This window comes from Magallana gigas, chromosome 3, assembly GCF_963853765.1.
Source record: "Magallana gigas chromosome 3, xbMagGiga1.1, whole genome shotgun sequence".
In the NCBI taxonomy this organism is placed as follows: Eukaryota; Metazoa; Mollusca; class Bivalvia; order Ostreida; family Ostreidae; genus Magallana; species Magallana gigas.
The window spans coordinates 6855005-6867916 of NC_088855.1; the positions used below are offsets into that span (position 1 = coordinate 6855005).

The following is a 12912-nucleotide window of genomic DNA, read 5'->3' on the forward strand; positions in this document are numbered from 1 at the left end:
AATGTTTGAAGTTTTCTTTATTTCGGATAAACTGATGATTTCAAATAAACAGCATTAAATGTTTGTGAACTTGTACATGTACATAATATTTATACCATCATAATGAATATACATAATATTACAAGTGTACGAACGAATATAAATAGAAACGATACTGAAATAAAATAAAACAACAAATTGCAATGCATAGTTTTTTTTCAGCCAACTAAACAAAATTCTACACGAGTATTCCTAGAAAACCATTGCAAATCTTGCATGCAACATAAACAAATAATTGTCAAAAATGTGGTCAAGATTTCGGATAACAAACAACCAAATGTCGCATTATGATCTACGACAGCAAATCCTTTGCGCTAACTGTTCCCGAAAAGTCTCGTTCAAAAAGGCGTATATGACCGGATTAACAACATTATAGATAAAGTACATGTAAAACACAATGATGTTTGACGAAAGGACATTCAATGCAACCAGCCAAGACGGCAAGAAAGCTATGATAAACACTAGAGCCACGATGGACAGCATAAACGCCGTCTTAATGTTTGCGATCCGCATTTTTTCCAGTTTAGCTTTTGACACTCCCCCTGGTTTTAAAATGACGTCTTTGTCACTGACCTGCGCGTTGCCGTTTTTCTGTACTGCTTTGTCACACGTTTCTTCAACCTTGTGATCGTCTTGAGAACTTTTCATGTCGGAATTATTCAACATGGTTATTTCTGTTTGTTCCCCAAAACTCTGAGAGTTCCAGATCCCACAACAACCGTTGGACATAAACTTTTCCATCTTTTTTCTTCGACGTGCTAACACCGATCTGTAAATCAACCCATACAGAATTATGACGATCAAAGCACAGATTCCGAAAAATGATGAATATATTTTCTGGAATATAAAGAAAAACTCGGTCTCCTGCGGCAAACAGACCTCATCGTGTGTAGTATTTTCACTCAAAGAGGCGTTTAGTAATACGGTAACATTCAACATCGGATCATTATTAGGGATAGGAGTGATTCGGTAATGGGAGCAAATTGTAATCCCAAGGACTACTGCAAACACACAAAGGCTTCCAACGATTATTTCAGCGCGGCGAATTGTCATTGCATGTTTAAAAGGGTATACGATACAGAGATATCTGTCAACAGCTATTGCTACCATCACAAACGCCGAAAAGGGGACTGTTGTCGTAATGAGAAATAAATAAATCTGGCAAACAATGTCGTATTTCAGTTGAAACTTTACGGCCTCGGTGACAATAGTGAAAGGTATCGTCACACAACACGTGACAAAGTCCACGCCAGCCAGTGTCAGGATGAAAATGGTGGATGTTAGTTTGTTCTTGTACCGGGCGAACACATAGAGAACCAGAGCGTTGCCTATCGTCCCCACCAGTGAAAATAAGGACATGAAGCCAATGGCGATATACACCTGAATCTGCATCGCCTCATCCTCCATCTTTCTCGGTCAAAATGTAAACCTGGAAAGACAATGATTACAATCAAGCTATATTTCACTATTAATGAACCCAGAGCAGACGTTATAATTATCATGCATGATCAGGGGAAAGAGGCTTATATATCCAGAGTTATAATTTCGCTTCGAAGTAGATCACAGGACCTGCTGCAGACAAAGATATTAAAGTGAAAAGGAAACATAGAAATGGCAAAGCGTTTGGGGACGACCGACTCCTGAACAAAGAATTTAGCGTTTTATTGGATATTATTGAAGGATTTTTACCCATGTTTAAGCCTTCATTTCATTAGTCAGTGTCTGTAGCGGCGCCCGTCTCTGATCATCTTTAAGGATTACAGTCAGTATTTTACAGTGGGGCCTACTTAATTTGGATTTTATGTAACCGATATTTCCCTCTACATAACACGTTCATCAAGTTTACATCAAAGAGAGAAATATCACGATTTTGCAATTCTTTGTGTTTCTTACTGAAATATTTAATCTTTCAAAACAGGTTAAAGTCTTCATTTATATGCTGTTTGTTGTGTGTTATGTTATAGATCTATTTCTTTTTGAATTTACGTCAAAACGAATGAAACATATATTGTTACAAAAGATAAAATTGGTATGTATTAAATTCTGGTTAAGGCAACCAACGCAAGTCATTAAATTTTGCAAAAGATAATGAAAAATTAAATTCCTAATCGAACACAGTTCTTTGATTCACACGAGAATTTTCCCAGTGCTCTATGTTGCCTACGGCTTCCTTTTTTATTTTCCATTTCCGAAGACGTAAAATTAATCTTATCGCATTATTCGAATTTTTACACAGAAATTAGCAATATCGCATTTTTGTCGGAGAAAGCCTGCAAATGTCGGACATGGTTTTTCCGGTCCGAGTTGATTAACCAAGGACTGGGGTAACGATTACACACTGCACCGTCCCTTAGTTCAGCGGTTACTCTGTAGTTCACGGTAGCGACAAGGGATCAATCTAGTTAACCGCCGCCCGTCCAGTTCATGTACAGTTCCAGAAATTTTTTACATGAGGGTTCGAGGGATAAATAAGTTTTCCGGCACAATTCCGGTAATTTTACCATGAAAATTGAAGAACTTTTAAGTTTTCAGGGTCCCCGGACCCCCCCCCCTTTTTTTTTTATCCGCGCATGCAGTCGGTCCAAGTATTGTTACTCAACAGCCAGCTACAGTCAATCAGAGTGATGTCCAGAATATCTGTAATGAGTTTGCTTCCAGCAATTTTGCGCCCAGTCGTACTAATGAAATTCACACAGGGAAGGAAATGATGTTTTATGGGCAAAACTTTAAAAGAATACTGATTGAACTTGATAAAATAGAAAATCGTATATGAAAATGTCATTTACATTTGAAAACTGATTACAACGTTGATCGCAAATTGTTGTGTTGTTAATTGGACTGTCTTGTTGTAAATTTTGAATTTACAAGTGTTACTTTGTGGCAGTAAATACAAAACTTACAATATAACCACATGAAAATACTAAAACTCAAATTATGTGAAAGTTACTATGAACAGTCAACTCGAATGTGTTTCATTAGTATTCAAAGGGCGTCTGTGAACATTGTATTACCACTTGTAGGCCTTTACGCACATTGCAATTTCATTTGTACATGTATGGTTTCTGATATAAAGCTCTTACTTTTATTTATTTTGTTTTGAACGAAATATCAAAGAAAAAAAAATAGCAGGAAAACTTTATAAATAAGCTACATGCATCAGATTAAATTATCAAAATATTAATATTTATGAATTTAACATCGAGTATTCCTTTTAAATTGATAATTAACACATTGTAATAATGAACACATTGTAATAATTAACACATGGTAATATCACTTGTATATGTAAATTTTTCATCTAAGAAAGTATTTTTCCAATATAAAGATAAAGAAATTATTTACAAAAAAGGCGTCGAAATTTGTTTCGATCAACGCATAAAATTGACAGCAGTCATTAGGTACAGTATTTTCAACACTTTTATTTATTTATTTATTTTGATTTCAACAAATTTTTATTGTACAAAAATACAATTGGGATTGGGCAACAAGTTTCATAACTTAGAACACTTTCTTTGTTTAAGTAGACGGATTGTCCTGATGGCACATTAGTACATACATGTGAAGTACTTCAATTGCTCATTTCGATACGAGATTCGAGACAAATTGCAAACTAATTTGGTACATATACTTTCAAAAATCTCTTCTTTAAATACCACATCATGTTAACTTATACTACAAAAACGATTTTGCAATGTTTGCATAATTTAAAAGAGATTTGGTTCTAAAAAAGGACAATTGAACAAAATATTTTATCCAAATATATATATATATGTTTTTGCTGTTTCCAAAATACTAATTTGCAATTATCTTATTCGAATGTCAATAATCAATATGCCGTGTGCACAAAACGTGCTATTACTTCTTCAGCTTCAATTTATGATATGTCCATAAGCAGCTGTTGCGGTCTGAATCTACTGGTATCTTAATAACGAGACTCATCAAAAAGCTGATATGTATTGACCGATCCACATGTTCATGTACCTATGATTAAAGTTGATCAGAATCCATGATAATTTGTCGTTCCTTTTTAATGGCACCAGGGGGCGACAACCAGTGAAGGTCACGTGGGATTTCAGAAGGGTAATATTTGGTCGCAAAAATCCTGATGGAGCCAACATTCGTAACATTGCATGTTTTTAAGTTTCAGAGATCAATGCAGTTCTCTCATTGTTATCACTCTTTAAATGCTATACTCAAACCAATAAACCCTCTCCCGTCTTATTCGACCATGTTATATTACCATTTTCAATTATCATTGGCTTACACGTATAATTACGATTTAATCCTTATCAATTACAAATTGTAAATTTAATCTGACTTTGCAATAACAACATGTATCATAGGCCACCAAGTTGAATGAATTCTAAAATTTCAAATCTAGGTGATTTCAGAATGTTTAAAGTAATTTTCTCCCCAGTAAATGATTCTATACCTGTTTTTTTTTAATTGTTTCTCACAAACAATCCTGATTCAATTGCCAACTATAAGTAATAGGAATTTTTTTCTTGACGCAGGCTGAGAATATTCCGAATACCTTTCTGGAGTAGTGACAAATTTCACAGAAATATAATTCTTTTTTCTCTTATTGCTAATCTTTGTGTTGGCGCCGGGAAATCATCTCCTTTGATTGTTATCAAAGACAACATTTTGGAGATTAAGGTTCAGCCATATATTGAGAGCGACGTTATCTTAACGAAGATACAAGTCAAATTTACAACATATTCATCTTATTCTTTTCATTATGCATTATCATTTAACGGTACTAGAATTCTGGACGCTTTTAACACTGATTAACTTTAGAAAAACGTCATTTTCTTGATGTTTGATAGATATGCTAAATTTTGATTAACTCTGGGCTCAATAAAATAGAATTTTTGACCGCATTTCGTAACAATTAGAAACAATCCAATTCTTCGCTGGTGAATAAATAGGATAATTTCTTCACTTGTTGTTAATCAACTTTAGGTCTTTTGTTATAGAAGCAAAGTTAATCGATTGCTGGCGATGGGTTCTGCATCCACACGCGCATTTTGCTTGGTCCAATCAATGTTTATTTTTTTAACAATCCAATATTACGAATGATTACCAATTATTGGCTTTATATTTTTTGTCAATCCTCTGGAAACGTAAATCAAATATCAATTAAAACGGCATTCAAAGAATTAATTAAAAATTAATTTTTTGTTCGATCAGTTTTATTTTCGTATTGATTTTAAACTCAAAATATCGGAGCCGTGTATTATAAAACATGTACTTTTCGGAAACCGTTTTTCTGATCCGTAACACCTGAGGAATTCACATTCTCCAGACAAGATGCAATGCAATGCCACCGGTAGCGAACATATGTTGATGTCAGCAGCTAGCGGGCTTTAACAGATATGATAAATGGAAAAAGTTTACTCCAAAAACAGATAATGCAGAGAGAAAAAACAAGCAGCAAAACCCGCGTGGCACCCGTGCCACGTCTGCGCGGGGTGGGGGCGCCAGTATCGGGTTTCCGGTAAATAGATCAACCCGTCAAGCAAAGTAGTAAACGAAGTAAGATGAACAGGAATTTCCAACACAATTCATCTAAATCAGACTTGCTCTAAAGCTGTTTCAAAATACACCACTTTTATTGCAACTTCCATTTCTTCCACAAAGTGGCATTTCAATCGAAAATTCATATTCAAAAAACCCTTCAACACACTGTTTCTAAAGAATAAAAGAAATTACAGAATGATTTATATAGAATAAGTAGCGTTTTTGTTTGATTTCAAAATTTTCATGTATTCCTGTGGGAATTTCAATTTTCTCACGGAACTTTCGGCATCAACAGCCAAGTCCCCGGAGGTGATTGCAGCTTATGAAGAGATTCCTTAAAATTTGGATCCCATTTCAGACCGGAAACTAACAAAAAATGGGATTTCATTCGAAGGGATTAACGGATGTTGGCCAAAGAATAACATATTTTGGATTGAAGTAATCTGGTGTTTAAGATTATTCTTTTCAAATTAGAATTTTCTTTTCTGGAGCTCAAACATTTGTTTCTGCTATGACTTTAAGTTCCATTCGTGCAAACACGTTAAAGCAAAATATCTCTCTCTCTCTCTCTCTCTCTCTCTCTCTCTCTCTCTCTCTCTCTCTCTCATCTGTATGAGTTAATAAATATTCATGTTTGATAACATTACGTATCTATCCAGCTGCAATTTATTTTCGCGTAATTCGACTTCATTTGATTTAAAATAGTATATTTTAGATGCATACAGTTTTAGCAAATGCAATTGCTCCGGTCCTTCGTTAGTTGAAAACATATACCAATATAAATACAAATCACGCAGCATTTCTCAAAATGAATTAGATAAAACGGATTGATAGTCAGCGTAAAAACAACCCAATCAGTCATTTCCCCCGGTAATATTCTCATTACAAACCATAAAACAATAGTGCCAGTACAATCTCGTCTGAATCCATCGACACAGATTTCTATTGTTCTCTCCCTGTTAACAAAATCAAGTTGCTGACATAAAAATACTTTAATCAAATCAAGGGCTTTGAATAATTCATAAATGCGGGCAATTTTTCGTGGCCTCGTTGATTTCATTCATTATTTCTATCTTTAAAATCTCTCTCTCTCTCTCTCTCTCTCTCTCTCTCTCTCTCTCTCTCTCTCTCTCTCTCTCTCTCTCTCTCTACAAAACAATAAGGTTTGGAATTAATATTATCAAATACTGGTATACAGTATAATGATTAGGCTAGCAAGTCTAATTCACATGCATATCTATTTACTTTTTTTTTTGGTCTAGGGTTGGAGAAGGCGGGAAATCTTTATTTATATGAGATTCGAGAACTTCATTATACACATAACAATGTGCCACATGTATATTACATCGAATTCAAAAAATGTTTTAATATCAAAATTAGCTCCAATTGTCGTGTCGTATTTTGTCATTAAACTGTTTTATTATTATACCCCAATGTCAGAAAGGTTATGGTTTAGAGTGTTTTGAGGACAGCAATTGGTTTGCTTTATGTTCCGTTTCTTTTGATAAAAAAGATTGATTTGTATAGTAGTTATTCAACTATATAATCTGCATGCAAAAATAATGAAAGAACATCATTGAAGCAAAGTTGAATAATATTCTGAAAGATACGACTTATATTGCGTTAACTGAGAGCTACATATTTTATTTTTTGCGTCATAAACGACTGGAAACAATTTATGTATAAAAATTATTAACCCTGCCTTCTTTGATGATCTAATATCTTATATCGGATTTTATAAAATATAAGTATTAGCTAGTATTTAGTGAGGCTATAGATCTTGTGTTGCTTCTAATAATACCAGAAAGCATTTCATGTTACCATCGCTCTATGCGGATTCAATATCTCATATTTCTAATGGTCGCTTACTTCTTACAAACCTCTCTCCTTTCTTCTATTTGATTTAAAATTAAGATAAAATTGATGAACTTTTTTGTCTCTCCTCCACTCTAAAGGAGCTATGCAAAGAGAATAAGTGCCGATTTCTTAAGACATACACCGTTTTCAATCAGGATTTTAAACAGCTGCTAATACCAACACCTAAGACCATTCAAATAGGACCAAAATGAGCGGTAAAGAGAATACGACTGCGCTTCTTATTAGTTATACATATTAACGAGTCTATCTCCAATTGCTAGTGCGGCTTCCTACACACAATATCACATTTTTGCTGTAGTTTATTTACTAACTACTACTTCGTTACCATCCTTTCTAATTTGATTTTCATTATTTATGGCTTGCAAGAACAGTGTGCTTATGTTGTGCGGTTTATGTACAAATTCTTGAAAATAGTTTCTTACAATGACATTTTTATGGATTTTAGTAAATTAGTGTCAAATGAAAAATTGTATAATTAGTTTTTTTTTAATAAAGAAGTCATCAAATTACTACGAAATATTGATGGACAATTCTTATATTCTGTTACATCCCAATGCATGATTTCTGAATTCCGGTTTCATTTCTGCAGACATTAAGGTATCGTTTTTAAACGAAGATAGTTCGTCTGATTAACGGCAAGAGTTTTTGCTAATTATAAGATGATCTTTTAACAATGCTTAGCGGAAAAGTTTAACCTGAAAGGTATGCGAGAGTGTGTTGAAGAGTCGACGCGCCAGAACACACCAATAATTTAAAACAATTGTTTTTTTTGCGCTTTCTCTGCTGCTTTACATGTAAAGTCACGAGTTCTTATTCATTTACTACTTTGTAACAAATTAAGTTGGACTCTTTTTAGCTTTTACAGTAAACAAATAAATTTCAAATCCTTAGCAATTGTTCTTAGGTTACATTTTTTTGTTTTTTGTTTTTTAGGAATGTGATGAGTTTTTGTACAATTAAGTATGAATCTCGGTTAATTCAGTAGCCTCTGATCCTCTCTGAATCCACATTAACTGTCGCCAGACGTAAGAATCAAAAGAAAGGTATGCAATACCTGGCTTAAGCCTGTGTCGTCAGTCAGCTAGTGGAGCTCTCCAAGAAGTCCGGATTACTGGTCTGTAAATAGAGCAATGGTTGTAACTTTAGGAATGTATTGAAGATTTAATACAAATAAATCGGATAGTGACAGGGAAATGGAGTTTTAGTATCCTCTAAAGTCTTAAATGGCAGGTCCTTTCACTGAAAGCCTCGGCAGATTGAAATATTGATTTCATCCTTTAGTTAGGATTAGCTAAGTGTCAGAATTATCTCTACACTGATTGAAATAATTATTTTTGCTAAACGATTTGTTGAAAGCTTTCTTCCTTGACAGATATCCATGAACCTTGTCGGGCTCGGAAATTCTCCGTTCGTGTTCTCGCCTTTTCCGTTACCGCTTAGATTGAGTAACTCATTTCATGAGCGATTGGTTTTTTGCCGTCGACACTTTCAGCGATAGCCCTCTAACCAGCATCGCATTAACGGAGCCTAGTTCTTTAATATACTGAGAAACTAGGCATTGCTCTGTAAGATACTCGAGATATCATGCCTGCACCTTACTGCAAAGGGAAATGGGGATCGATCGAACCATGATCATTCCTTGTCTCGTTAAGAGCAAAGAACAAACTATCCTGCAGTATTTACTACTTTTGAAGCTAATTGTGGTACTTGTAGTACAAACAAAGCGTTTTTCATACAAATAAGCAATCACGTCTTGAAATTCTATCTTCTTCACTACCCGGGATTCATTTAATTCTCTTTATTCGACAATTTTAGTTTTGCTTTAATATCAATTGTACCACGAGTTTGGGGGGATTGTTTCAATCAGTCGCCGAGGATGTTTACGTGTTTATTTGTAATATCCACAGCGTAGAATAATTCTTTAAACAAGTAAGACTATCAATGCTATTTCTTGATAATAAGTAACATATATAAAACAATGTAATCTGAATTAAATTAAATTGAAACATCTACATCCTTGTAAAAAGTGCTTATAAAAAAACTGTTCTGACAAACCTTTCAAAAATTACCCACAGCAAGACCAAAGACACAAAGATGTTAGCCATATTAGTAGAGAAAGGCTTGAATGGAATTTCAGAAGATTAATGTTAAAACAATATTGGCTAGTGACTGGCAATGAATTCCCGAGTAAGGAAAGTAGCAAGAGAGTTGATTTGGACAGGCCCCCCCTGGCCCCCCCTGATGCTACGTGCCTGTTGGATAAGGCCGAGACACACGCTAAATGATTTAATAAAGATGTATAATTTTACTAAAAGAACAGCATATACCCGTACGAATACTAAAATTGCGTAAAGGAATACAAAAGAACTATTTTTAAAATGATTTCCTAACAAATTTAAAGCTACTTGGTCCGATTTTTTGGTTTTTACAGTATCAAATAATTTTCTATACAGACCAATTATTTAAAAAAGTTATGGACTTTCTCCTTTTTACACCAGTAGAATCGGTCTCCTTTCAAAGTTAGAAATATTTAAAGTAAAAAAAATAATTTCTTTTTGGGCAAACGAAAAAACAAATCAAAAATGCATCACAGGAATGTTTAGAAAAGGGAACCATTTGGTTTCGTCCCCCGAATGATTGGGTTTATGTAACCCGCATGTTATGCATCGGTTGTAAAAAAAAAAAGCAAATTTCAGAAATATTAGCGAACAAAATATACACGTTTTTTAAAGTTACCTGAACATTATAATAATGCGATTCCCTTTTTTGTCGCTTGATTTGTTAAAAAATTTTGTACATAATTTTTTTCATTGAAATTTGGCTTATTTGACCGGGAAAATTACTGCAAAGTCTATTATTATACACATACTTAGCATAACCATCGTTTAAAAGCGTACCCAAATTTTGATATAAAAACGGACCAAGCAGCTTTAAGCATTAGTTAATGGTTGTGCAATAAACAAAATCAACTCTCATAATTACTTTCAGTACTTTCAGTACTATGATTGTGTACCCAGTTCGCTGGATATTTTACAAAATGTATAACTGATATCTCTATTAAAAGCCACTTGCGTAATAAAACGTAAAATTTCTGCAAAGACAAGGAAAAGTATTTCCATATCATTTTTCTAACAAAAAGCTATTATCATTACAACTTAAAGGTTTTCAGAGCATTAATCAAATTTTCATCGGCAAGTAAAGAGATAGATCAGAAACCAAGTAGTCAGAGAGGAATCTTTGAAAGCAATAAACAGTATAACTGAATAGTATGTCTGTCAGGCGACCGTGGAAGTATATGGTGCGGGGACCGCAATTATACCCCCGGGTGACCGGTCAGATCTCCGAAACTCCGGACGTCTTCGGTAATTGTCTCGTCCCTTCGCTCCAACGTCAGTTACTGTCAATTTATGCCGACTGCTCATGATGTTAGAGATGCTGTATAGACTTTTGGGTCAATAAACAATTACAGTGTTACATTGCATTTAACATGGTCGTGGATATTAATACTTTTCCACATGGAGCAGCGCAAATCTTTCAACAGATGTGAGGTTAAACGATTTATTTAAGATCCTATTTCTGTTTAATATCAAAGCAAATTTTAAGTATCGGAGAAAACATGAACAGCTGAAACATTTTAAATTTTGCTTATCTTAACAACGGAAAAAATCATCTCTTCGTGATAAGATGATATGCATTTTGTTTTCTTTTGCATGTTCTAAAGAAAGACTTGATGGTGATATAAAAACCTGAATGCGATTTCAGTAAACAAACGCTCAAGAAGCTCTAAGTTTCCTTCCGCATGACAAAACAAATTGCTGTCGTGGCGCCAAGGTGCGCAAAAAAGACCTAACCTCAACAGCCTTTGAACCACACCTCATCACAAGACAAACAACTTTATTGTCGTAGGGTTTCATCTTTATATCAGCAGGAGATTGATTCAAGTTTAAAAATTGATACGGAAGGAATGGCCACGATTACGGCACATGTCCCACGACATCTCGCCGGAGAGAGCGAAGAAAACCGACTCGTATAGTGACGCGAGTCCCGGTATATTAAGAGCAATAGGGTCGTTACTGGGAACATGCAGTTTGATGTATGAAATTCCCGCTAATTTACGTTAGCGTTAATCTTTATTATTTCCGCATTCTTTATAAAGGTCAGGTTTTACAGATTTAACGCTGGAAATTCAAACGTGGAATTGGTATCTTAATAGCAATTCAAATATCACCCGTGACAACTGTAAACTCTAGCAGCGACCTGCGGAGGCTTCCCATATGTATTTCTGATGTAATTTTAATATTGGTTTGTTTCAAGCGTATATGAGTGTGGAGCTAATGCTTTACCCTTTTCCGTCAGCTTAAAGATTAACAAACATTGGAATTTTGAGGAGTTATAGACGAACGAGGAATATGTCTCATGCCGTTAATACGACATTTTATATTTCAACTGAACTAAGGTTTTACAGAAATTTAACTACATAAAAAAGCCAAAATTAATACTGGGCGCCCTATCATTGCGTGACCACTTCCAAAGAACATTAACGGACACTTTCTCCGATAGAGGTCGCTTTAACTATCAGAAATAATGTCCGAAAACGCTCCATCGGAGTTGACAGATCACGTGATTGTTTATCATCCAATCATCATTATCCATCCAGAATTAACGTCTCTGCGCCTGGAAAGTCGGTGTGTAAACACATACCGGAAGTACAAACTGACATCTATCCACTGTCAACCCCGACAACTGATACAGAGGGATCAAACAACGATAGGCACCGTCTTACAGACACACTGAGCATGCGTGACATTTAACCGAAACTGACAACTAAATAAATGTTACCCACTTAATCGATTGAAGAAGAAACATGCATGGAACATTTAGTTTTGATTTTACTTGCATGCAATATGGGATGTAAATCAATCTTGTTTTCAGAAAAAGCAAATAAAAAGAAAATGTTTAAGGATTGAGAGTTTAACGTATCAGAAAAAAAGAACCATTTTAAAATGTCAGGAAGATTCAACTCTTACAAGTTTGATAGAAGGCTGATTACGCAAAAAACTTTTATGGAGAACGATCGCAAGGGGGTGTAATTAAAGTACTGTAGCAGGAAAAACAAACCTTGGGATCCCTATCAATTCTGTAATGCGGCTTTATTGGAGTTATGTTTTATGGATATGCAGTTCACTGCTAACATCAGAACAAATGTACAGTAATCCTGTTTTGGTCCTAGAAATAATAAGAGTTCTAAAGATATTCAGCGGGGTCAATTGTTTGCAAACAATTTATCAATATCACTGTTGTATTTAATACGAACAAAAAAGATCTACCGTCGAGGATCAGAATAATGACCCCCGAGCCGTCGCAATGATATCAATGATGTGAGCTTTATCAATTACTTTTCATCCTGTTTCCTATGGACTGCTCATTATTTGTGTTTAATCCATCGCCAAGTTTTACTTAAAGAAGGGAAAT

The 12912-nt window shown here is 34.7% G+C and overlaps 1 protein-coding gene across 2 annotated transcripts in view; it reads right to left on the reverse strand.

Annotated features, from left to right (window-relative positions):
* The window catches only part of LOC105321714 (cholecystokinin receptor type A), a 34287-nt gene continuing 21375 nt past the window's right edge, over window positions 1-12912 (reverse strand). The window contains exons 3-4 of one of the 2 annotated variants that reach the window (XM_011420129.4): window positions 8495-8556; window positions 1-1468 (exon numbers count right to left, since the gene is read on the reverse strand). In XM_011420129.4, the coding sequence (XP_011418431.1) occupies window positions 325-1446 (1122 nt within the window). In that variant the 5' untranslated portion in view covers window positions 1447-1468; window positions 8495-8556 and the 3' untranslated portion in view covers window positions 1-324. The remainder of the gene's footprint in view (window positions 1469-8494; window positions 8557-12912) is intronic. The other variant, XM_011420130.4, reaches the window with a different exon arrangement.